The sequence below is a fragment of the Capra hircus genome, chromosome 16 (assembly GCF_001704415.2).
Source record: "Capra hircus breed San Clemente chromosome 16, ASM170441v1, whole genome shotgun sequence".
NCBI classification, from domain to species: Eukaryota; Metazoa; Chordata; class Mammalia; order Artiodactyla; family Bovidae; genus Capra; species Capra hircus.
Genome location: NC_030823.1, coordinates 39,628,716 through 39,655,403, shown reverse-complemented (window position 1 = coordinate 39,655,403; position 26,688 = coordinate 39,628,716). Strand labels below are relative to the sequence as shown.

The 26,688-nt window shown below is 49.3% G+C and overlaps 1 protein-coding gene across 1 annotated transcript in view; it reads right to left on the bottom strand.

The window, feature by feature from the left end:
- Positions 2,024-26,688, bottom strand: part of DHRS3 (dehydrogenase/reductase 3) — a 50,295-nt gene continuing 25,630 nt past the window's right edge. The window contains exons 2-6 of the mRNA XM_005690659.3: positions 13,238-13,381; positions 12,412-12,531; positions 11,825-12,063; positions 6,169-6,294; positions 2,024-2,545 (exon numbers count right to left, since the gene is read on the bottom strand). Of these exons, the coding sequence (XP_005690716.1) occupies positions 2,461-2,545; positions 6,169-6,294; positions 11,825-12,063; positions 12,412-12,531; positions 13,238-13,381 (714 nt within the window). The 3' untranslated portion in view covers positions 2,024-2,460. The remainder of the gene's footprint in view (positions 2,546-6,168; positions 6,295-11,824; positions 12,064-12,411; positions 12,532-13,237; positions 13,382-26,688) is intronic.

The window sequence follows — 26,688 nt, the reverse complement described above, 5'->3', positions numbered from 1 at the left end:
TTCCCCCCGAAACACACTTTGGTGACACAGATCCTCAAGGACCAAAATGAAAGTGGTGTCCCCCCCAACTTGCTATGGTAAGCCAGGGGGTCAGGTAGACCTGGGTTCAAATTCTGGCTCCAGTGTTCACAAGCCCTACTAACTTGGGCATGCTATTTCCCTGCTCTGAGCCTGTTTTCTCACCACTGAAGTGGTCTTTCTAATACTACCCTCCTGAAAGGTCAGTGCTTCTTTGGGGTTCTGCTCAGAACCTGGTGTGTAACACCTAGAGAGCCCCAGTCCCAGGGCTCTCCACCCTCTGCCTGAGTGTGTGTGTGCTAAATCACTCTAGTCGTGTCCGACTCTTTGAGACTCCATGGACTGTAGCCCGCCAGGTTCCTCTGTCCCTAGGGATTCTCCAGGCAAGAATACTGGAATGGGTTGCCATGCCCTCCTCCAGGGGATCTTCCCCACCCAGAAATCGAACCCATGTCTTTTAGGGGTTGTGTCTTTTGCACTGGCAGCTGGGTTCCTTACCACTAGTGCCAGCTGGGAAGCCCCTCCTTTGCCTACATTTCCATTTTTTCCTTAAATTCCTATGGACCGCTCCTTCCACGGTGTGGCAGATTGCAGTACAGTTCAAAATCACTGACCATTCCTCCAGGGGGATTGTATGCCCAGCAGCATCCTCACTGTGCTTGACCATGTGACCTGCTCTGGCCAAAGAAATGTGAGTGGAAGTGATGTGCATTGTTTCCAGGCAGAAAATTTCAGAGCCAGTGCATGGGTTCCCAGGTGTGTCTACTTCTGCCCCAAGATGACATCATCCCAGAAGGAGGCTTGTCTCTTAGCTGGGGCCCCAGAGTGAAGAGGACACAGAGCAGACCCCCATCCACCCTCTGTGGACAGAGGCAATGGAACACAAGCTCTGTTGTTGGAAGCCATGGACATCTGGGGGTCATATTTTGTCTGATACATATTGTGGCTCTTGAAAGTCTTTAAAGGGGTTCCTGAGAGCTGATTTTTGTCTTGACCACTGTTGGATACAGTGGATAAATAACACTTGAGATGTTAAGCTTTGCAGCTTGGCCGCTATTCGGTTGGTGCTCAATAGACAGTGGATGAGATCGTAACTTGGCATCTTTGCACACAGACCAGACTGATGACTGTTGGCCTGCAAGACTGCTCTTCCTCTCATGTGAGTTGTGTGAAGGTGCATGCTTTGTGCGATGCTCCAGCAAGCTTCTCCATTGAATTTTTGCCTGTGATTTTCTCTGTCATCTCCTGGAACCACTGCCTGCTCCTGCCCCCCACCCTGCCAACCACCTGCAAGAGCTGTGTAGATGGAGGTGCCTTAGATGAGATTCCATTGTCCGCCAGTCCCCTGGCAGTAACAGAGAACACACACAGGAGGAAACTTGGGGCATCTCTCCTCATGTCTCCTTGGCTGTCATTTTCCCCATGCCTGAATCCACATCAAACCCCTCTGCCATCCCAGACTTCTCATTCTCCTTTGCTATTTCACTTCTATCCCCTGTGATCAGATTGTAGACCTGGGGGCCCACAGCACCCGCTTAGCACTGGCCTTGTTGTGCTGGTGATCTTCAGAGTTTTGGCTTCTCAGCAACATTCCCCTCTCAGCACATGCTAGGCAGACAGTAGGGGCTTGATAAAACCTGGGTCTTCTCTCCTGAGTTGGTGGCCTGGGGGCTGGTGGGGCCATGGCAGGGCAGAGGGCATGCCTCTGTTGACTAGTTCCTGTTGGTCTTCCATAGATGCAGGTGGGAAGGCAAAGTGCCCCCCAACCCATGACTGTTGGGAGGGCCCTGAAAGAGCTGGCAAGAAACCGGTTACTCCCTACCCCCTCAGGCCTGGATTTCAATTTCTCTCCTGATCTCTGCCTTCTTCATTTCTACTCTATCCGTGGCAGCTGGGGACCCTGAGCAGACCAATTCTCTCTGAAAGGATGGGGTGTTATGGTTGGGATTGGTCCCCTCCCCACTGCCCACTATGGACCAGAGGTCAAGGATTTCAAGAAAAACACTCACAAAAGCTTTCTCTCTTTATTTTATATATTCCTGCCGTTCAACCAGTTTGCACAAGCTGAGGATAGGTGAATTTTGGAGGTGAAGGAGGAGCATGTGGCCACAGACCATCCCAGAAATGGTCTATGCGCATTGCCAAGGCTGGTTAGACTTGAGAAGCGATTTAACAATAAACTCTACAGAATCAGAAATGTACAAAAGTGTCAAGGCAGCTGCTGGCTGATTTCTTGCCTCCCCATGGGGGTCAGAGTTATGCCCATCAGTCCTGTGCAAAGGTCCTGGGGCTGGCTAGGGGTCAGCCGGATTCTTCCCCAGGATAGAAGCAGTCCTGCTCACCCAGCAGAAGTGTGCTGAGGGACAGGCACGTAGGCGTGAGCCCAGGTGCCCATGCCCCCTCAGGTTCCGTGGCTTTTGAGCCTGTTTCTCCATCCTGTCTTTATGTTCGCCCTTTGAAAGTGTTCATGCAGGTGTAGGTTCCTGAGAATTTGTGGATCTCCTCGAGGGCAGCCTGTGGGAGTATGCTGAGGGAGGGAGAAAGGAAACAAGAAGACGGTCAATGGGGGACCAGCGGACTGGTAGCCAAACAAGATACGTAGTTGAGTAGCGGTTCCCATAAGTTCTCCCCACCTCTTCTCTCCAACACACACCAGCTCCCCCCACAAGCCAACCCACCCACCCCTCCATGGAGGAAGGGCTTTCAAGTAAGTAGATAAATGAAACTGAAGTGAAAGTGTTAGTTGCTCAGTCGGGTCCAAATCTTTTCGACCCCATGGACAGTGGCCCAGCAGGCTCCTCTGTCCATGGGGATTCTTTAGGCAAGAATACTGGAGTAGGTTGCCATGCCCTCCTCCAGAGGATCTTCTGATCCAGGGATTGAATCCAGGTCTCTTGCATTGCAGGGAGATTCTTTACCATCTGAGTCACCATGGAAGTCCAGTATAAATAGTTTTTTACAAGGTAAAGGGTAGGTATAAACAAACTTTCAAAGCCACATTTTGAGCATTTTAGGGTCCATAATTATCTCAGAAATCTATGAACTCCAAATGCCACTTATTCAACAAATATTTACTGTGTGGGGCTGAAGAGTTAGTTACCAGGTATCACCTTCTTGTTCCCCCGACTCCATGTGTTAACTTATTTCTTAAGCAGCCACACTCTTCTCCTGATACATTTGCTACCAAAGTCTGTCCTATCTACCATTTCAAGATTCTCAGCCAAGTTTGCTCCACTCCAGAGTGGTGTCTTCCTTTAGCTGGGACCTCAGGTTTTACTTCTCACCCTTTATTTCCCTCCAGATAATAAAACACCTGCATATATTGGGTTGGCCAAAAAAGTCCATTCGGGCCCTGTACGAAAAACTCAAATGAAATTTTTGGCCAACCTGATACCTTCAGGCCTTGACCTTCAGCGTGACACAATTTCCTGCTTTGTGGGAAATTTCCCAGACTCACCTTAGGCCTTTCCCCGGGGCTCCCTATAGCCCTGTGCTTCCCCCACAAGGCCTGGAGTTGTGCTTGCTATTTCCTCGTTGGGCCGCTGGGTATCTCTATGGTAGATATTTCATCTCTGATCCTGGCATCTGGCACTGAGGACCCAGCTTAGAGAAGCCCTCAGTTCATCTGTGATTAGTTTGAAGGGCTCCAGCCCATCCTAGGTGCAAGATAGGAAAGCCTCATTCCACCTGGAGTAATCGGGAAGGCTTCCTGGGGGTGGTGGCAATAGAGTGGAACCTGTGAGGATTTCTCTTGGGGAAGGTGAGAGGGGCGTGCAAGTGCAGAGAATGGGGAAGGGCTGGCCTCTGCTCTTTCTGGGAAAGTAGTGGGGGACAGAACAGGAAATGTAGGCTGGGGGCTTACTGTGGACGGTGCTGAGGTGTTCTAGACAAATTAGCTTTTTTCTAGAATGTCCCCAAAAGCTTCTAAGAAGCTCCCTGAGGTGGACAATCAGCTTAGCTTTGGTGCGGATCCAAGTCCCTGAACTCCTAAGGCTCATGGAGCAGTCAAGGAGCAACTCAGAGCAATAGTCGGCAGGACCGAGGGAGGCTGAGGTGGGGCTTGCCTGCCCAGCACCCCCCACCCCTCACTCACTCTGTGTCCTGGAAGGGCTTTGAATTTGGAGAAGGGATGGACGGATGTATCCTCCTGGTCCTGAGGTTACAGCAGCTACTCAGGTGCCCACCGTATCCACAGTAGCCAGAGGGGAACCTGGTTTCCTGGGGTTGGACATCTGATAAAGGCACTTGGGTGTTTCACTTCCCAAAAATGCCTTTCAGTAAATGATATAAATGAACTTACTTACCAAACAGATACAGACTTCCAGAACAAAGGGATATTTAGGAAATTTGGGATGGACATATACACACTGCTATACTTAGAATGGATAACCAACAAGGTCTTATTGTACAGCATAGGGAACTCTGCTTAATGTTATGAGGCAGCCTGGATGGGAGGGGAGTTTGGATGCATGTATGTGTATGGCTGAGTCCCTTTGCTGTCCACCTGAAACTATCACAACATTGTTCATAGGCTACGTGTGCGTGCGTGCTAAGTTGCTTCTGTTGTGTCTAACTCTTTGCAACACTATGGTCTATAGAACACCATGCTCTTCTGTCCACGGGATTCTTCAGGCAAGAATACTAGAGTGGGTTGCCAAGCCCTCCTCCAGGAGAATCTTCCTGACCCAGGAACTGAACCTGTATCTCTTACATCTCCTGCACTGGCAGGTGGGTTCTTTACCACTGGTGCCACCTGGGAAGACTGTTCATCGGCTATACTCCAATATAAAATAAAAAGTTAAAAAGAAAAAGAAGGAAAAGGCCTTTCAGGTCAGAGGGGTCCAGTCAGCTGGGGGCTGGGGACCCAGAGGAGCGAGGAGTCCTTGGTTACTAGGGGCTCCAGGGTGGAAGCTCTCTCTGCAGCAGGAGAGGCCCATGAAAGCTGTGCTGAATGGGGCATGTGGAATGGCCTGTTTCGTGTGGGACTGGGACAGGAAGAGTTTTCTGCCCAGAGTCTGGAAAGTTCTAGAATGTGATGCTGGGCAAATTCTGGAGGAGCAAGTTCTCTGTAAAGCCCACCTCCCAAGGTGGTCTCCCTGATAAATCCCACCTGATGAGCACTGTGATGTTTCTATGAATCTCAAGCCTTAGGCAAGGAGATTCCTGTCTTCCCCATTAGGGTAAACCCCCTGAAGGCTGGGGCCAAGATTTAGTCTCTAGACTGGCAGTTCTCAAAATGTTGCCCAGGAACCCTTGGGCATACCAGAGATCTCTCCAGAGATCTCTGCAAGTGGAACTACTTTTATTATAGTACTGTGGTAGAATTCGACTTTTTTTAACGCTCATTCTCTCATAAGTGTACAGTGGAGTTTCCTGGAGGCTATATGACATGTGACATCACAAAAGCTGAAAATCAGAAGCAGATACAAGTATCCATTTGTCTTCAATTAAGTCAGATAATAAAGAGCTTTGCAAAAATGTAAAACAATGCCATTCTTTTTACTCTATTCTTTTTTTTGAAAATATGCTTACTTTTCACAAAAATATTGTTTATGTTAACAGCAAATGGATTTTTTTATTGCTATATATAAATGAATACATGTATAAATCCCATACTTTCCCCCCTCAGTTTTAATTCCTAAAACAGTAGATACAACTCACATAAATAAAAGTACTTAAGGTTCTTCAACAATTTTTAAAATTGTAAAAGGTTCTTGAGAGCAACAAGGTTGACTACCCTAATCTGTAGTAAAGATGTATGTGCTCAGTCATTCAGTCAAGTCCAGCTCTTTGCGGCCCCATGGACTGCAGCCCGCCATGGAATTCTCCAGGCAAGAATACTGGAGTGGGTTGCCATGCCCTCCTCCAGGAGATCTTCCTGACCCAGGAATCAAACCCATGTCTCTTACGTCCCCTGCATTAGACGGGCGGGTTCTTTACCACTAGTGCCACCTGGGAAGCCTATATTAAGGATAATAACTCCATGACCCATATGCCACGGCTCTCACTTTCACACCCACAGCAGATATGACTAATCGATCATGTGGGTTCTTTCTCTTGTCTGAGGCCTCTTCCCCACCAAGGTCCCCTGGGAGGAGGGGACACAGCCCACGGGAGCCTGACTCTGAGCTTCCTCCCCCAGCCCTGTACCTTTTCAAGATAATGAGGGCGTGCATCGTCCACGGCAACAGGAGGAGGGCCTGGTTAAGCTGCACAGCTTCCACTGTCCTCCGGGCCACTGTCTCTGGCTTCAGTGGGGGGAAGAGGTTGGGGAACCTGCATGCAGGAAGAGACAGTGTGAGTTTCTCCTGAAAAGCAAGTGCTACTGCTAAACCCCCTCCCTGCCCCCCCATCTCCATTTCTGTCTCTAACATGTCTGTCCATGGGATTCTCCAGGCAAGAATACTGGAGTGGGTTGCCATGCCCTCTTCCAGGGGATCTTCCCAACCCAGGGAGCAAACCCAGGTCTCCCACACTGCAGGCAGATTCTCTGCCATCTGAGCCACTGGGAAAGCCCAAGAATACTGAAGTGGGTAACCTATCCCTTCTCTAGGGGATCATTCCCAATCCAGGAATCGAACCGGGGTCTCCTGCATTGCAGGGAGATTCTTTACCAGCTGAGCTACCAGGGACGCCCCTTCTCTAACATGTCAGGGTCATCCCTTTGGCTTCTCCTGTGTGGGGAAACTTGAGACCTGTTTGAAATACTCTCCTTGCTTCCCTGCTGCCCTAGACGCATCAGGAGTTCCCAATCCCCTTTCTCCTCCCAGCTGGTCTCCTCCTGCCCACCCATACTCTGGGACTGGTTCTCAGAGCACGGCAGAGAGCTCCCTAAAACCTCACCCACACCCTGTCACTGCCCTGCTTGAGCCCTCCCAGGGCCCCCAAAGCTGTCTTCAGCCCTACCTCTCTGGGCCCACCTCTCCTCCTTCTCTGCCCAGCGATCCTGGCCAATCCTCTCTCTTAAGATCCTTCCCATCTCAGCCATCCCATCAGCAAGGCTCCCTCCTTTCGTCCACTCAGATTGGCCTCTGATCTCATCCCCCTGATAACTGCCTTGACTGAATGTACCCCATTGAGAACGGCCTGTCTCTCCTCCTCCACTCTTGAATTCCCCAAGGGCAGAGGTCTGGTGGGTCTTGCTCCTTGCTATCTGCCCTGAGTGCAGCGTCGGGATATTGTAGGTGCTTCATAAATGCTTGCTGAGTGGGTGGACATTGAATGACATAACATTCCCCGGGTGTGTCCTATGCATCCTGTGCAGAGACAGGAGCTCTACCCCACTTGCTGGTTCACTCCCTCAGCCCTTGATTTATGGATACACTCACTAATCCATTCAAACAGCTACAGACCAGTCTCATGGGGTTGATAAATAAATGAATGGCTGAATAAGCAAGCATCAGGGGCTTCTTACGATTGTTCAGAAACATCAGACCTGAGACCCCTAACAGTAGTGATGCTCCCTAAGTGCCAGACCTGTGCTGAGCAATCAACAGGTGTTATTCACTCCAACTGACAGAGAAGAAAGCTGGGGCTTTGGGGAGCTGGTTGGGGCCTGGAGATTCAAACCAAGCCCCCAGAAGCCCCAGGCAAGTGTCCTGCCTGCTGCTTGTCCCGTCTCTCCCGGGCCTATAGGTGCAGGGCTGCTGGTGCTGCTGGCTTTGACCTCAATCCCACAAAGCGTGCTGCTCCAGCACCAGGAGGACTGAGGGTGATAAGCCAATTTCTATCCATGTGGCCTTGGGCAAGCATCTTCGCTTCTCAGTCTCAGTTCCCCCATCTGGGAAATGGGCTTAAGAGCTCTCACAAGCTTGCAGAGGGCCACATGCAGCAGCATTTGTAAAGTGTCTGGTGGCTCAAACATAGAAAAAAAATTAGTAAATAGCAATTTACAAACAGCAGCACTCACCTATACGGTCACTATTTTTTTTTTTTTCAATATTTATTTATTGGGCTGTGCCAGGTGGTAGTTGAGACCACGTGGGATCTTCCATCTTTAGTTGCAGCATGCTTGATCTAGTTCCCTGACCAGGGATTGAGCCTGGGTCTCCTGCATTGGGAGTACAGAGTCTTAGCCACTGCACCACCAGGGAAGTCCCTGTTATGGCTGCTCTTGCCAGAAAATCCATCAGTTTTGTCCGAAGCACCTGTCTCCAACCCTCCACCCTGAGAAGTTGTTAAACATGGTTGGAGAGGAAGCCAATGCTTTTTTTTTTCTTTCTTTCAAGAAACAGGGCTTCCCTTGTGACTCAGACAGTAAAGAATCTGCCTGCAATGCAGAAGATCCAAGTTTGATTCCTGGGTCGGGGAGATCCCCTAGAGAAGGGAATGGCTACCCACTCCAGTATCCTTGCCTGGAAAATTCCATGAACAGAGAAGCCTGGCAGTCTACAGTCCAAGGGGTTGCAAAGAGTCAGACATGACTGAGAAACTAACCGGCACAAACTAGGTACAAATTAGACTTTTACTGCTCTTCTCCTAAGCCCTCTGGAGAAGGAAATGGCAACCCACTCCAGTACTCTTGCCATGGATGGAGAAGCCTGGTAGGCTGCAGTCCATGGGGTCACGAAGAGAAGGACACGACTGAGCGACTTCACTTTCACTTTTCACTCTCATGCATTGGAGAAGGAAATGGCAACCCACTCCAGTGTTCTTGCCTGGAGAATCCCAGGGACGGCGGAGCCTGGTAGGCTGCTATCTATGGGGCCACACAGGGTCGCACATGACTGAAGCGACGCAGCAGCAGCAGCAGCAGCAGCCTAAGCCGTCAGGGCTCACCTGCAGTCCACAGGTAATGAAGCTTCACCTAGTGCTTCTTACTTGCCAGCCAACTAGTTGATTCACACATGGGAGCTCATCTAGCCTTCCAAGTCAGGGTATCACCATCAATCCTTTCTCATGGACTAGGAAACCAAGGCACAGGAAGACTAACTTGCCTGAGGTCACACAAAGCTGGGGTTACATGCTAAATCACTTCAGTCATGCCCGACTCTTTGCCCGCCAGGCTCCCCTGTCCATGGGATTTCCCAGGCAAGAATACTGGAGTGGGTTGCCATGCCCTCCTCCAGGGGATCTTCCTGACCCAGGGATCGAACCCACATCCCTTACGTCTCCTGCATTGGCAGGCAGGTTCTTTACCACTAGCACTACCTGTCTCTGCAGTTTGGGCCCACACTCTGAACCACTGTGGAAAAATGACTTGAGAGAGGCCTTGGATTTCCGTCTTAAAGTGATGGAGAGGAAACCTTGCCAGAAGGCAAACCAGGCACAGGAATTCGAGGTCTGTGAAAGTCCTGCTCATTTCTGTGCTCAAGGTGCCCAGTTAGAACCATGGATTGCTGTGGCTGCATTTCCATCCAGTATGCATTTATTGTTTCCCTGGCGGCTCAGCTGGTAAAGAATCCACATGCAGTGTGGAAGACCTGAGTTTGATCCGTGGGTTGGGAAGATCCCCTGGAGAAGGGAACTGCTACCCACTCCAGTATTCTGGCCTGGAGAATTCCATGGACTGTATAATCCATGGGGTCTCAAACAGTTGGACAGGACTGAATGACTTTCACTTTCACATATTTATTGAGCACTTCCTGTATGCTCAGATGAGAAGACACTAAACCAAGACACTGTAGGGGAAAAAACCAATATGGAACATTCATAGTCATTATTCCAGCATCCTCTAAATTCGGAATCTATGATAATTTGCATATAAGTCAGGTGGAAATTAGGCTTCCCTGGTAGCTCAGCTGGTAAAGGATCTCCCTGCAATGCAGGAGACCTGGGTTTGCGCCCTGGGTTGAGAAGATCCCCTGGAGGAGGGCATGGCAACCCACTCCAGTATTCTGGCCTGGAGAATCCCCAGGGACAGAGGAGCCTGGTGGGCAAAGAGTCGGACACAACTGAGCAACTAAGCACAGCACAGCACATAACAACTAAAGTCTGCTAGAAAGATTAATAGCAGATGCACTTATGAAGATGTTTATTGTTAGAAAAAATAATAATACTGAGCATCTCATATGCCCCAGGCTTTGCACTAGATACATTACATGTGTTATTTCTAATTCTCCCAATGATCCAACAAGGTAAATATGATTGCCACTGTTTGACAGATGAGCAAAGTAAACCTCAGACTGGTAACAAAACTGGTTCAAGGTTTCACCACCATACAGGAGCTAAGGTGAAATTCAAAATCAGGTTTTTCTTTTTAAATTTTATTGAAGTATAGTTGATTTACAATGTTGTGTTAATTTCTTATATACAGCTAAGTGACTCACTTAGTCGTGTCTGACTCTTTGCGACCCCATGGAACTGTAGCCTGCCAGGCTCTTCTGTGCACAGAATCCTCCGAATAGTGGAGTGGGTTGCCATTCCCTTCTCCAAGGGCTCTTCCCCACTCAGGGATCAAACCTGGGTCTCTTGTACTGCAAGCAGATTCTTTACTGTCTGAGCCACCAGGGAAGCCCTAAGTGACTCAGTTATACACACACACACACACACACACACACATATATTCTTTTTCATATTCTTTTCCATTATTTTTTTTTACAGGATATTGAACATAGTTCCCCATGCTATACAGTACATTATTTATCCATTCTATATATAAGAGCTTGCCTCTGCTAATCCCAAACTCCTACTTTTTCCCTCCCCTCACCCCCTCCCCCTTGGCAATCAGAAGTCTGTTCTGTATGTCTCTGAGTCCACAAAGCCAGGTGTTTTGATTCTTGCTTAGCAAAACCACCCCTAGTGATAATCACTAAGGTGTTCTGAGTGATCCCCACACCCCATGAATGTACTGCGCTACATCCCTTCCACGATCTCATGCAATTCTCACAGCGACCCCTCCCTGCTATCCTCATCTTTGGAAGAGGATGATGCATGTAATTTAGAAGGCAAAATTATCATTATATGCTGCTGTGCAAAAAAACAAGGAAAATAGTTTTTGGATGATTCATTTACCTGTAACCTTGTGTCCCTTCACAAGCCAACATCAGTGTAGCACCATTTACTGGGCACTTACAATGTAGCACATAGGGTATTGTGTGCTAGACCCCATTTATTCTTATCACAGACTCCTACTCCCATCATCCCATTCTACAGATTAACAGAGGCTGGAGTAGGAACTAACCAGACCCAAGGTCACACACATTCTGGGGGTCTGGCTCCAAAGTACAAGCTTTAAACCAGTGGTACCCATTTCCTGTTGATTTAATTGGTCTGGAGGATGGGTGGTTGGGCTTCGATATTTCTTTAAACTAAGCTATAACTTATATACAATAAAAGGCATAAATCTTAAGTGTCCAGCATGATCAGTTTTTACCTGTGTAACTCCTACTCAAATCAAGAAGAGAGAACATTGTTAAAAGCCTAGAAGCTTCCCTGGTGCTCCCTGCCAGGCTGTGTCCCCACTCCCCTAGGAGTCCACTGTTCTGATTCCCATCACCTCCGCCCAGCTTTGCCTTCTCTAGAACTTCAGAAAAACCGAACCATGCAAAACGCACTCTTGTGTCTCTGGTTCCTTTCATTCAACATAATGCTTTGAAGATTCATCCATATCGTTTGCATAATTAATACTTTACACCCTTTTTATAGTTGGGTGAGTATTGCATTGCATGCGTTTAGCATGGGTACTCTGTGAAGCCCCTGACCATAGAACCCCACTGCCTTGCAGATGGAGACTCAGATATGAGACCAAAAAGCCAGGGAAAAAGCACTTCTGGGTTATTTTAAAATTTTGTCTCTCTGGGTATGAGTCCCCTTGTCCAATCGACTAGAGGAACTTGGCTCGGAGACAGGGTCCGCTGCCACTGACCTGACCCTCATGCCCTGGAACATCTCGGTGCTGGTGTGGAAGGGCAGCACGGTGGTGGCACTGACGCCCGGACAGTCCAGCAGCCCCAGGGTCAGGCTCTCCATGAAGGCGAAGGCTGAGGCTTTGGACGTGCAGTAGTCGATGGCGCCGGGGATGGCAGAGAGTGCCAACACGGAGTTCAGACACACGATGTGGCCGTTCTGTAGCTCCAGCATCCGCGGCAAGAAGGCCTTGGTGGTCTGAGGGTGGATGGGGAGGTTAGTGTGCGGCAGACACAGCTTCCAACAGCCCCTCAACTTCCCCTCTTGGGGAGAACAGACTACCCTTGACACAGGCACCCCTCCAGCCACTGGATTTTCCTACAATGGGGAGGTGATGGGGTGGAGGCTGAGGGCACTGACTCCCACATTTCAGAAAGTCCAGATGACTCCTGGAGAGCCTGTCATTCTTCTTGTCCAGCCACCCTCTAGACCCAAGCCCAAGCCCTGGTGAGCCTCTCCCCACTCCCCTATAGCCCCAGGCTCCCTGGAAGGGAAGAATATGTCATTGACATGCCCAACACCGGCTCTGGCTCAGGACAACCGTACCCAGAACTGGCCCAGGGTGTTGATGTGCTGGGACTTGAGAAGGGCATCATCGTCGCTGTCCATCAGGCTCTTCCCATGGACCACGGCGGCGTTGTTCACCAGGATGGTGATGTCACCCACCTGTGGGCAAGAAGGGGCCACGGGGCCATTAGGGCAGCCAGCCCCAGTGGCCTGTACCTGGAGAGGAGGGACCTGGCCCTGGGCAGCCACATCGCCTCTCTGAGCATCAGTCTTGATTTGTAAGATGGGGCTAATAACCATACCAGGGTTGCTCTGGGGATCAGAAATAATTTATGGCACATAATATACCTGTCACAGAGCACACCTATAATAAATGAGGTTATTGTGACATAAACATAGTTAACATTTGCCACGTGCCAGATATCTAATGGGGTGGTTTCTGCTCTCTCGGACCTCACTGATACACTCAGTTTAACTAGATGTCTGGAGTCGGGGGGATTTTCCCAGACAACCAAGAGACATTTGCACCCCACCCCCCACCACCCCACTACCCCTAGGACAGACACTCACAGGCTTAAATTTCCAAAGGGGACAACAGGTGATTTAATCAGTCTATGTCCCTAGTCCCTGCTCTCTGCAACACACACACACACACACACACACACACACACACACACACACACACACACACACACACACACACACACACACACACAACTTGGACCAGCTTCACAGGAGAGTCCTCCGAGGTGCCCTGCAAACAGCCATTCCACCATAAGCAGAGCTCTCTCCCAAGCCCCGTGAGACTGTCCCCTTTGGCTAGGATTCCGACAGAGCTGAGGCCGGCACCTCCCAGGCTGCTCACCTTCTCCCGCACAGCTTTGGCTGTCTGGTACACCTCTTCCCGGTTGCCCACATCACAGATGAAGTAGTGGCACTCGGTGCCCATCTGCCGAATCTCCTCCGTCGTCTCCTTCAGGCATTTCTCAGTCCGGCCCCACAGAACGATCTGGAAGGAGGACAGTGGTGCTGAACAGGTGATCGCTAAGGAAGCCATCAGAAATTCAGTACGTAAAGCAATTTGCCCCATGACTGCCACGATTCCATTTGAAAAGAGTGTGCAAAGTCACAATACGACTTTTTAAAGGGAGGTCGCCTACCCTAGAGGGAACCGAGAGTTTCTGAGCCCACGGCTGCCCCACCGATGGATGTATGGTCCGCAAGTCTTCCCTTTTTAAAATCTATTGTACTTCTGGCTGTGCTGGGCCTTCACTGCTGCATGCAGGCTTTGCCTAGCGGTGGTGAGCCGGGCCACTCCTCACTGCAGCGCGGGGCTTCTCACTGCAGTGGCTTCCCTTGTTCCAGAGCATGGGCTCTAGGGCTCTTGGGCTTCTGCAGTTGCCGTAAGTGGGCTTCAGTAGTTGTGGCTTCCGGGCTCTCGGGCACAGGCTCAATAGTTGTAGCCCTCAGGCTTAGATGGGGCTTCCATGGTGGCTCAGATGGTAAAGAATCTGTCTGCAGTGTGGGAGACAGGAGTTTGATCCCTGGGTCAGGAAGATCCCCTGGAGAAGAGAATGGAACGGCAAATCCACTCCAGTGTTCTCGCCTGCAAAATCCCACAGAGGAGCCTGGCAGGCTATAGTCCATACAGTCACAACGAATTCGACACGACTGAGCAGCTAACACTTCCACTTTTCACAGGCTTTGTTGCTCTACAGCATGTGGGATCTTCCCAGACCAGAGATGGAACCCGTGTCCCTTGCATTGGCAGGCAGATTCTTAACCACTAGAGCACCAGGGAAGTCCTTCATAAGGGACTTTCTTTCTTATGTATTCCTTCCAGGATGACATCTCCTGCCGGCCCCGCTCAAGTGATCCTATCCAGTTAAATGTAGCAGCAGAGTTCTTCCTGTACAATGTTCCAGAACGCTTCCAGCTAGGAGCAAGCTGGTCTTCTCATCTGAGGTCTAGAGCCTGATGGGTGAATGGACTGCAAGGTTCTGGCCGTAAGGTGCCAGGAGACTAAGCAAGGCCTTCCCTCTACCCAGCTGTGGTCCCAGGTGGACGGAGGGCGGGGAAGACAGGCAGCCAAGAAAGAAACACGACCTCACCCCACAGGTAATAAACGTGGGACTCATTATGCCAGGAGATGACCCTGGCAGGACCAAGACATGAATTCTTAAAGGGAGCTGGACATATTTATGAATGGCTGGCCATAAAAGGCTCAGAAGAAAGGGTGGGCTATTTCTCAACCTTGACCTACAGGAGAATGACACTCCTTTCCATGACACGTCGTTGAGTCCAGAGAGGCCCCTGTTGGGGAAAACAGGGCTTGGTGACAGGGAACTAAGAATCCCAAGACCCAGTGTAATCAGCACAAAGGCAGAAAGGCTGGGGGCTGGAGAGAATCAGAGAAAGGAAGAGATAAAAGGCTCCTTGGGGATTAATCTAATGGGTTTCTATTTTTGTTTCTTCTCTTTAAAATTATCAATGAAATTCCTCCTTTAAAAATAGAACCCAACACGGAAACCCCATGTGTGAAACCAGTAAAAGGAATAATTACACATCCAACTCCATGTTTTCTTACTTGAAAAGCCACACATGAGAGCAAAAGGGCTGAGCTGGAAAGGTGAACATTTTCAAGTGGGTGATGGATGTAACTTGAGTCACACCAGACCAGAATCTATTTGCTCTGCAACTTGGTACGGAGGAAAGTCACACAGACAAGTAGTCGTTGGTGATAACAGTTTATCAACTGTTTACCTTGAAATATCAGAACATTCACAATACCACACAGGGTGCAAAATGGCTGCAACTGGTGGGATACAGAGATGTGTTGATGGCTCCCATGGATTCGAGTTTTTTATTAGAGTTTAAATATATATATATATTTATTTATTTGGCTGTGCTGGGTCTTAGTTGTGGCACTTGAGAACTTTAGTTGCAGCGTGTGGGGTCTAGTTCCCTACTCAGGGATCGAACACAGGCCCCATGCATTGGAAGCATGGAGTCTTAGCCACTGGACCACAGAGGAAGTCCCCTTTATTAGAGTTTTTAAAACTTTCGAAATATTTCTTGAAGGAGAATAAGAGTGTTCTTTCTATTCCTGCAACATCTCTGGGAAAGCCCAGTTTGAAAACCACACCTTGTCCAACCGCTTTATTTATTTTAATTGAAGTCTTGAAATACGGGAAGGGCTTTACGAGGGAGAATTCCATCAGCCACCCTCCACGATGACAAAAGTCCTCCAAGAGCAAACAGACTGCAATTAGACAGGCTCCAAAGGACATTTTCTTGTCTGTTGAACTAAAAACAGACTTCAAGTATGTTCCTCCAGGAAAGGCTGGAGAGATTTCCTTCATGAAGAAGAAAGAGATCAACTGTTTTCAGTGTGTTCAGTCATCTTCCATCATGTCAGACCTCACCGCCGTCTTGTAGTCACTGTCATCCTAGTTTCCTCCCATCCTCCCTTGTCACCCCATCCATCTGTCCATCCATCCTTCCTCACATTCATCCACCCACTCACCCATCAATCCATCCACCCACCCACCCATCCTTTCTTCTTTCTACTCACCCCACGCCCCCCCACTCCATCCATCCATCTAATTTCTGAGCATGTCAGATTGAGGTGGAAGAAACCCTTGGCCTCCTTTCTTCTGCTCTGGTCCCTGCCTAACGCCCTCCCACATCCAGCTTGTCTGGGGAACAGGACCCGGGGGCTTGCACAGTTCCCTAGTGTCTAGCTGAGAACAAGAGTGGTGCTTCTGGGACTCTGAGAACTTCTGGACTAGTTGGCAGGGCAAGGAAGCTCAAAGCAGGGATGTGTATGGGTTAGAAGGTGCAGGGGTCCAGACAGCTGGGAGCACAAGGAAACCAGCAGAAAGAGAGAGAGCCAGGGAGGCAGCACTGTCTGCATGGCTGGAAGGGCACCCTGGAGAGGAAAACAGGGACTGGACTGAAGGAGGTGAAGCAAAGGCTGTGCCCCATTGTCTTCCATGCGTGGGGGACACACCCAGGTGGGATGCTGAGGTTTGGTCATTTCTTTTCAGGGGTCTGCTGAGGATGCCCCTGGTGGGTTGGGAGTCTGGCCTCCTCATGTTCAGAGCCCCCATCTCTGATAGAGAGCTGGGAGGGGTTTACTTTCTGTCCTCCTCACCCCAGCCCTCTGAGCCAGGAGCTCCCTGAGGGCCTAGATTCTGCCTTGTTCATTTCATATCTCAGTGTCCGGCAACGCAAGTGCTATTTGTTGAGCGAATGAATGAAAGTTCAGGGCTGCAGGTAGGAAGGGTTGCAAGGTGGTTAAGTAGTCTCTCTGAGGCTGAGATGAGCCCAGCTCCCTTGATTGAGCTGTTTAGGGTCCCAGAAGCTTCTACCCACCGGCTACTTAGACCAAGAGTCAGCGAGACCTGGGATTCCACTCAGAACCACCCTGGACTGAGCTGCGAGCTGAGGTCAAGGCCAGTGTGTGGCCCCTTGCTGCATGTCTCTGTGCAGGTCTGACTGAATGTGTCTCTCTTTGCATGGGTTGTGTGTGCAGCCTCTGCACTGCTAGGTGCTTCCTTGGGCCCACGGTAGATGCTCAGAGTTCCTGGGAAGCCAGGGACTTTTAAAAATATATATTGTTTTTTGTTTGTGAACAAATTAAAAGAAGTCCAGATGGCAGTGGGGGCACCTGAGCTGCTGACTTGCTTACAAAGGAAGCCTGTGGACAGGAATGGGTGCAACCAGACTTCAAGCCTAGAGACCCTTCTCTCCCACCCACCTTAGGGCCCTCTTGGCCTAAAACCACTGGTCCCAACCTTCTTTGACAGCAATTCTGCCCAGGGCAAGTTGCTGTGGTGGGGATAGCGTAGGGCAAGAAATCCCATCCCCACAGGTAAGGCCGGGGCTGCAGAAGGCCCAGGGCAGAAAGAGAGGAAAGGGGACAGGGACCCTCCAAGCTGAATGATTGGTCAAGGTTTGATGGGCTGACCATCAGGCCATCAGGCTGGGCATGTTCCCATCTTAAGACCCAGGCGCATCTCCATGATGACGGGGAGGCCAGGGCTGGTCACCCTGATGGAGACTTCAAGTAACTGAGCCACTGGGAGTGGGAAGGACAGGGGTTCTTCCTGGGCAGGTGCTGCCCAGTGGGCGCACGGCAGCTGCTCCCTCCTCTTCCTCCAGTCCCTGCTGGGACCCCTGTGGGACCCCAGAGTCACAGACCAGGCAGGTACAGTTTGGTGCACAAACCTGGCAGGCACAGTTCGGTGGTTGGCCCAGGCGGTTCCTCACCAGAGTCACAAGGGGTGACCCCAGACACCTAACAGGACAGGGGTCCCACCAGGTGCCCGAATGAGACCGAGGCCTGGGCAGGTAGGAGGTCTGAGAGGAGTGTGGGATAAGCCGCCTGGGGGCGGGACAGATTTATGAGCCCTGGGAACCCAACCCGGCCTCCTCTTAATTAACTTCCAGGACAGAGAGCAGCTGGGGCGGGTCAGCAGCCCAGGATTTACTCCTAAGCCGGGTTTACAAAATAAGAGCTCAGAGAGGCTCGACACCTTCTGGCCTCCCCTCCCCTTGGGGCAAAAGGCTAGCTTCTGTCCTGGAGAGGAGGAGGGAAGTGGGGTGAAGACCCTTGGCCTTCTAGGCCTCAGGGTCCCGCCCTCCTCTCCCTCAGTGCTGCCCTCACAGTGAGGCTGAAACACCCCCAGCAGCCCCCAAAGCTGACGGCTACCATGATCCATTTTTTATGGCCGAGAATACTGGCTCAAAGGTGCTAAGGTACAAGTCACACCCAGCGAGTGGGGGGCAGGATTTGAACCCAGAGCCTTTGTCCTCTGCAGATGCACCCCTGAAACCCAAGGCACGGGGTGGGGGGAGGTTTCTGAGCTTTGAAAGTTCTGCTCCCAAATCCCATGTGTCCTCATACCGGTGTTTCTTCCCACCCAGCCCTCAGCTTCGTCTCCCTCGACGTCCACACCCCATGAGTCTGCTCACCAGGACTGCACGGAGGGCCTGCTGAAATCAGACGTGGTCCCTGTCTCAAGGAGACAGCTAGGAAATGAGAAAGCAGTTGGACACAAAGTTCCATGAGTGGGAAAAAGAATAAGGTGAGAACTTGACGTTGAGATATTGGCTTTTTTTTTTTTTTTACCATTTTCAAGTAAACTTTCTAACAAGTGGAAAGCAGATGCCCATGAGAATCTAGATGTTTTAATAAAAAGATTCAGGACTTCCCTGGTGGGGCAGTGGTTAAGAATCCACCTGCTAGTAGAGGGGACGATGGGTTCAAACCCTGGTCTGGGAAGACTCCACATGCCATAGGGCAAGAAAGTCTGTGTGTCACAACTACTGACCCGCGTGTCCTAGAGCTGGTGTTCCGCAACAAGAGAAGCCACTACAGTGAGAAGCCAGAGCATTGCAACTAGAGTGTAGCCCCCGCTCACCTCAACTAGAGAAAGCCCAGGCAGCAACAAAGACCCAGTACAAAAAAAACAAGAGATCCATGTCAGTTTCTAATGTATTCACGAATTATAATAAAGATGACTATATATTTACATTTTAAGAAACAGAAGAGGGAACGTCATTTAAATTGGAACGTCATTTAAATTTAAATTCTGAGGTTGCTGTATTATGCCCGTTGTATATCTAAGGCAACTGCAACTCAGAGAGGCTAAGCAAGTGATCTGAGGTCACATAGCAATCAACAGGACAGAGCTGGGATTTGAGCTGAGGTTTTTCACCACCATTCCCTGTCCCAGTAGGAGAAAAGCTATTTCTTCTCTTCATGTGGTCTCATGGGGATTAAGCATGCGGAAACTGGCAGCCACCGAGCCATTCTCTATTTCCCATGGAGAAGCGCTGAGAAAGTCACAGCACTGCCCCTTGATACACTGTCTTCTGCAGCCAATAGAATGAAGAGAGTTCACACTATGGAAAAATGGTCAGGATTAAAGGCTGCAGAATTACCATCCACACAGGATAATCTCATCTCTAAAAGCATAACAAGTTGATGGACATCACCAGGCTACATAGGAACAGGGGTGGTCTTGGGTAGGACCTTAGGTTTACTTCTTTGTGCTTGTCTATCTAATGCTTCTAAAAGACAAATATCATCATTTATGATCTTCAAAAAAGGAGGACAGAATAACTGCTTTCCCATACATCATTTCCGAAACAGGCCATTTCACACAAGTGACTCAGCACAGCTTGTCCAACCTCTTCTGGGCTCCCATCCAGTGTGAGGTGACTATCTGCATGTCTCTTCCCACTGCTGAATGAATACACGAGGCTGCAGTGGACACCTTGCACTCACTCCTTCTGCGCTGTGCGCTGTCTCTCCATTTCACATCTGCGTATGATCTCTTGGAGGGCAGGAACTAAATCTCACCTATCCTGGGTTCCCTGAGACTCTACCTAGTGTGCAGCACAGACTTTTAAATGCCAAGGCTACTTGTGAAATCCTATTCATCCTGCAGAACCTGCCTGAATGGCCCCTCAAATCTGAAGTTCCCTGGCTCTCTTTCCATCATCCCGACAACAATAACAACACCACTATACACTGGCTAACAGCTATTGAGCATTTCTCATGAGCCAGATACTGTGCTGAGTACATCTAAATGTTTCCTCCTTTCATTCCCATAATCCCACCTGTAGGTAAGATTTCTCTCCCCCTTCTACAGGTCAAGTGAAGACAAGTAAAATTACTTGCCCAAGGCTATACTACTTATAAACAGTGGCATAGGTGACTCAGAACTCATGTTCCTGATGGTTTCAAACGTTGGTGCTGGAGAAGACTCTTGAGAATCGCTTGGAAAGTTAAGATCAAACCAGTCAATCCTAAAGGAAATCAACCCTGAATATTCATTGGAAGGCCTGATGCTAAAGCTCCAATACTTGGGCCACCTGATGCGAAGAGCCAGCTCATTGGAAAAGACTCTGATGTTGGGAAAGATTGAGGGCAGGAGGAGAAGGGGGGCAACAGAGGATGGGATGATTAGGCAGAATCACTGACTCAATGGGCATGAATTTGAAAAAAATCCAGGAGATAGTGAAGGAGAGGGAAGCCTGGCATGCCGCAGTCCATGGGGCTGCAAAAAGTCAGACAAACCTTAGCAACTGAACAACAGCAAAGCGCACAGCTGAGAGTGCGCTGGGCCTATTTGTGAACACCCTGCCTCCCCTAGGAGCTTGAGAAGTCCTCTGGGGAGTCCTTAATCAGCATCCAGCATGGGCCAGGTACACAGTAAAAACCAAGCGCTGTCGCGTGACACTGGCCCCAGGAGGGCTGGAGAAAAATCTGCTGACCAGAGAACAGTGAGTGCCTCTCCTCCACCCTGGGCTCACGGGAATGCCTGGCCTTGGTGCTCATAGCTGGAGTTCAGCTGGGGCGCATGGCCCCACCAGAGACGTGAGCTGGGTGGTCTCCGTGTGGCCCCCAGGAGGAGCATCTGTTTATAATTGGCAGCCCCAGAAAGATCCAAGTCCCTGGGCAGGTCTTTGGCAGACCTGCTTATGTCCCATGGGCCCTGGGTTTTGGAGCAAAGCCGTGCTGAGCTGGCTTCTCAGAAGGAAAGAAAAGACCCATTGGAGACCCCAAAGCGTGGCAGGGTGGGTAGGGGTGGGACAGTCACAATGTGATGAGTACACAGCTCTCCTCCAAACTCAGCACTTCCAGCAGGAAGATGTGAACAAAAATCCACCCTGTGGCCAAATGAGAAGCGAGCAGCAAAACCGAGTGTGGGATGCAGAGTAGGGTGCCAGCAAGGAGAGGCTGAGTGGCCATGCCTGCGGGCTGGCAGGTAGTATTTGAAACACTGACACACACTCCCAGTAGGTACGTATATAGAGCAAGTTACATTCTGAGTTTTCTGCTCTTTCACATCCCTCTCTATTTCCAAAAATAGACTTCTCTGATTTTTTTTTATTTAAAAGTTTTATCTCATTTATTTATTTTTTGGCCACATGGCACGCAAGATCTTAGTTCCCAACCAGGGATCGAACTTGTGCCCTCTGCCGTGGAAGTGCAAAATCCTAACCACTGGACCACCAAGGAAGTCCTGAGACCTCTTTCTTGGGTAGAGGAGCCTAGAACATGGGCTCAGGAGCAAGATAGCTTGGGTTCAATTGTCTGATTTACCACCTACGGAAACCTGGAAAACCCACTTAACTTCTCTATAAATTAAAGTTGTAAAGCATCCACTTGGAAAGGTAGTTGGGAAGATGATGGAAGGACTTAATAAATGCTGGCTATTATTTTTATCACTGTTATTGTTCAGTCACTAAATCGTGTTCAACTCTTTTCGATGCCATGGACTGCAGCAGGCCAGGCTCCCCTGTCCTCCACGATCTTCTGGAGTTTGCTCAGATTCCTATCCAATGAGTCAGTGATGCTATCTAACCATCTCATCCTCTGTTCCCCTTTCTCCTTTCTTCTTCTTATTACTACTACTATTATTATTAACCCAGGAGCAGAAATAGATCCTTCTTGCTCCCAGAAGTATCCTTTATCCTCCACAAAGTTCTTCCCTGGTGGCTCAGATGGTAAAGAATCTGCCTGCAGTGGAGGAGACCAGGGTTCAATCCCTGGGTGGAGAACATCCCATGGAGAATGGAATAGCACCTTATTCCAGTATTCTTGCCTGGAAAATTCCATGGGTGGAGGAGCCTGGCAGACTACAGTCCATGGGGCTGCAAAGAGTTGTACATAACTGAGTACATGAGCAATGCATCCTCCAGGAAACTGGAGTCATGGGGTGATGGATACCTTTGTTATTGCTGTTCAGTTGCTCATTCGTGTCTGACTCTTTGCGACCCAATGGACTACAGCACACCAGGCTTTCCTGTCCTTTGCCATCTTCCAGAGTTTGCTCAAACTCATGTCTATTGAGTCAGTGATGCCATCCAACCATCTCATCCTCTGTCATTCCCTTTTCCTCCTGCTCTCAATCTTTCCCAGCATCAGGGTCTTTTCCAGTGAGTCAGGTCTTCAGGTTGCCAAAGTATTGGAGCTTCAGCTTCACAGCAGTTCTTCCAATGAATATTTAGGAAAATTTCCTTTAGGATTGATTGGTTTGATCTCTTTGCTGTCCAAGGGACTCTCAAGGGTCTTCTCCAATACCGCAGTTCAAAAACATCAATTCTTCATCTTTTTTTATTGTCCAGCTCTCACATCTATACAAAACTACTGGAAAAACCATAGCTTTGACTATATGGACCTCTGTGGGCAAAGTAATGTCTCTGTTTTTTAATATGCTCTCTATGTTCATCATTGCTTTTTTTTTCCAAGGAGCAAGCGTCTTTTAATTTCATGGCTGCAGTCACTGTCCACTGCGATTTTGGAGCCCAAGAAAATAGTCTGTCAATGTTTTCATTGTTTCCCCGTCTATTTGCCATGAAGTGATGGGACCAGATGCCATGATCCTGGTTTTTGAATGTTGAGTTTTAAGCCAGCTTTTTCATTCTCCTCTATCACCTTCACCAATAAGCTTGTTAATTCCTCTTCACTTCTGCCGTAAGGGTGGTGTCATCTGCGTATCTGAGATTGTTAATATTTCTCCCTTCAAACTTGATTCCAGCTTGTGCTTCATCCAGCCCAGCATCTTGCATGATGTACTCTGCATATAAATTAAATAAGCAGGGTGACAATATACAGCGTTGATGTACTCCTTTCCCAATTTGCAGCTAGTCCATTGTTTCATGTAAGGTTCTAAATGTTGCTTCTTGACCTGCATACAGGTTTTGCAGGAGGCAGGTAAGGTGGTCTGGTATTCCCATCTCTATAAGAATTTTCCACAGTTTGTTGTGATCCACACAGTCAAAGTATAATCACTGAAGCAGAAATAGATGTTTTTCTGGAATTCTCTTGCTTTTTCTATGATCCAAGGGATGTTGGTAATTTTATCTTCGGTTCCTCTGCCTTTTCTAAATCAAGCTTGGACATCTGGAAGTTCTTGGCTCACATACTAGAGGCCTAGCTTAAAGGATTTTGAGCATTACTTTGTTAGCTTGTGAAATGAGTGCCATTGTGTGGTAGTTGGAACCTACTTTGGTATTGCCCTTCTTTGGAACTGGAATGAAAACTGACCTTTTCAGTCCTATGGCCACCTTTTCTACTCCTGAGTTTTCCAAATTTGCTGGCATATTGAGTACAGCACTTGAACAGCATCATCTCTTAGGATTTGAAATAGCTCAACTGGAATTCCATCACCTCCACTAGCTTTGTTCGTAGTGATGCTTCCTAAGGCCCACTTGACTTCACTTTCCAGGATGTCTGGCTCTAGGTGAGTGATCACACCATCGTGGTTATCTGGGTCATGAAGATCTTTCTTTTATAGTTCTTCTGTGTATTTTTGCCACCTCTTCCTAATATCTTCTGCTTTGCCACCTCTTCCTAATATCTTCTGCTTCTGTTATGTCCATATAGTTTCTGTCCTTTATTGTCCCCATCTTTGCGTGAAAAGTTCCCTTGGTATCTCTAACTTTCTTAAAGAGATCTCTAGTCTCTCCCATTCTATTGTTTTCCTCTATTTCTTTGCACTGATCACTGAGGAAGGTTTTCTTATCTCTCTTTGCTATTTTCTGGAACTCTCCATTCAGACGGGTATATCTTTCCTTTTCTCCTTTGCCTTTAGCCTCTCTTCCTTTCTCAGCTGTTTGTAAGGCCTCCTCAGACAACCATTTTGCCTTTGGCCTTTCTTTTTCTTGGGGATGGTCTTGATCATTGCCTCCTGTATAATGTTACAAACCTCCGTCCATAGTTCTTCAGGCACTCTGTCTATCAGATATAATCCCTTGAATCTATTTGTCACTTCCACTGTACAATCATAATGGATTTGATTTAGGTCATACCTGAATGGCCTAGTTGTTTTCCCTGTGTTCTTCAACTTAAGTCTGAATTTTGCAATAATAATAGTGGTGGATGCCTATAAGACTCCAGCTGGGGCTTCTTTGCCTCTTTGCCTCACCTGTGGACACAGCCTTGACCAGGGCTGAATCCCCAGATCTTAGAAACTGCCTGTTCCCATCCTTCTATCAGACTTAGAGGACCCTCCTGAATCCACACCCCAAGGCCTAGGAAGGAGCAAACCAGCATCAAAAGCATTCAGCTGCAAAGCAGGCTGTGGGTCACCTGTTAGGAGGATTTCTTGAGAGGAGAGGTTTTCAAGCTGAGCTCTAGGGACCCTGGGGGTTCTAGTGAGGAGCTTCAGGGGTTGCTGATGGGTGGGGAGCGTGATAGAATTCCAACCTACCCCCCCATCCTCCACCCTGCAGAGCAGTGGCACTTTCATTAGGCTTCCATAATAGCCATTTCCACAAAGATTCTGTTGCTAAAAAGAATAGAGTTTGAATGTTACCACTCTGGATTCTAGCCATTTGCTCCCAGGATGGACTTTTTTTTTTTTTTTTTTTTTTCTTTTACTAGAAATGCACCCAGGTTGGAAGCCTCTAGCTCTCTCTTACTGGGACTGCCAGCCTGTCACTCCTGCTTCCCCAACAAGCCAGCAGCTTTTCTTCTTCCAAAAGGCAACCCTTCAAAATTGACAACAGAGATTGGATAGCGCTTCCAGGTGTCTCCTTCCTGGATTTCAAATTAATTAAATAATCTATTTTTGGTCACACCCTGAGGCATGCACAACTTCTCTGACCAAGGATCGAACCAGTGCCTCCTATATTGGAAGAGAGGAGTCTTAACCACTGGACTGCCAGGAAAGTCCCGGTTCCTGGACTTTCTGCCATTCCTGGGAGCCCTGTTTCCAGACTCTACAAGCCCTGACTGCACGCTGCTCTTTAAGAGGCCTTGGGTTCATTACCTGTGTCCCGCTGTTGACCTATGACCTTGGCAGGTCACCACTGGGCCTCTCTCTTAGGGACTTAGGCCAGAGCCTGCCTTCCCCTCCCGCTCCGGCACCGCTGAGCTCCCAGAGCAGGCCTCCCACGGAGTTGCGCGTGGTCGGATTGCACAGGCTTGTCCCCTGCCCGGGCCTGCAGAGAATGTTCTGGCTACTGCTGGCTCAGCTGTTGGAGAGGATTGTTTTGAAGCTCCTCAAATTAGATCGCCCAGCGGTGTCCTCCTCCCACAAGTCGCTGACCACAGCCTAGAGCCGGGCAGAGACTTCCTCCCGGCCGCGGTCCAGCCTGGAATGGGTCCCTTGGGAGGCACAGGGATGACCACGAGGGCTTGCACCAAGTTCAACACCTGCCTTGGTCTCTCACCCCGCCCTCTGACAGCTCTGGGCAGGGCGGGGGATGGGAGAGGGTGGTATTGTACCCATTTCATCCAGGAGAAAACCGAGGCACAGAGTTAGGAAGCTGAGCTAGAACTCCAACCTACACGCCCCATCCTGAGCCCTCCACCTCTGTCCTTCACCTGCAGGCATGAAGGGACCCCCTAAAAGGATGGGTCCAGTCACTGCGCAGGTGTCACCAAGCACATCCAAGGGGCGAGGACTGGACAATGGGGAAAGAAGGAAAGACGCTGCCTTGTCCTGGGGTACAGTGCCTGGACTTGCTGACCAAGTACTTGCTGAATGATGACAGTGATGATCCTCGCCCTGCTGTAAGGACACTGGGGGTCTTTAGAGGCCGAGATGGGAGAAGGGGACAGGAGCTGCTCCCCTGAGCATGATGCCCAGGGCTGGGGGTTGGGAGCATCCTCGCTTCTGTCGCCTCCTCCACTGCTGCCACTCTGGGCTGAACCCCATCATCCCTCACCTGGCTCACAGCCATGGCCCATAGAGGTCTCCCAGCTTTGACCTTTGCCCCAGTGCTCCCAACCCTGCCTCAGTCTATCTCAACACAGCAGCCAGAGAGATCCTTCCAGAACTGTCAGACCCCGTTACTCTGCTTATAACTCCCAGTGGCTCCCCGTCTCACCCACAGTGAAATCTACAGTATTCACCATAGAAAACTAGTTCACCAGTTTCACTGTAGTGAAATCTAGAGTGACCACAAGTCTCTCCTGCTCTGATGTGCCCCCACCTCTCTGTCCTCAGCTCTTCCCCTCAGAGCTGACTGGTCTCTACCATGTTGGTCTCCTTGCCTGCATGACCACCCAACCCGCTTCTACTCCAGGACCTTTGCACCCACTGTTCTCTGTGCTCTCTGCCCAAGTAGCCCTCTTCTCATGCCCTCTCTTCTTACAGATTCTGCTCAAGCATCTCTTTACATGAGGGACCTTCATGTAAAGTCCTCCCGACCCCCAAAGACTCACTCCCCGACACTACCTCTGCTTTTTAAAAATAGTTTTTTTATTAATAGTCTTTATCTTTTAGAGCCTTGAGATTTCCTGCACACTCCTGCCTGCACATATGGACAGCCTCCTCCACCATCATT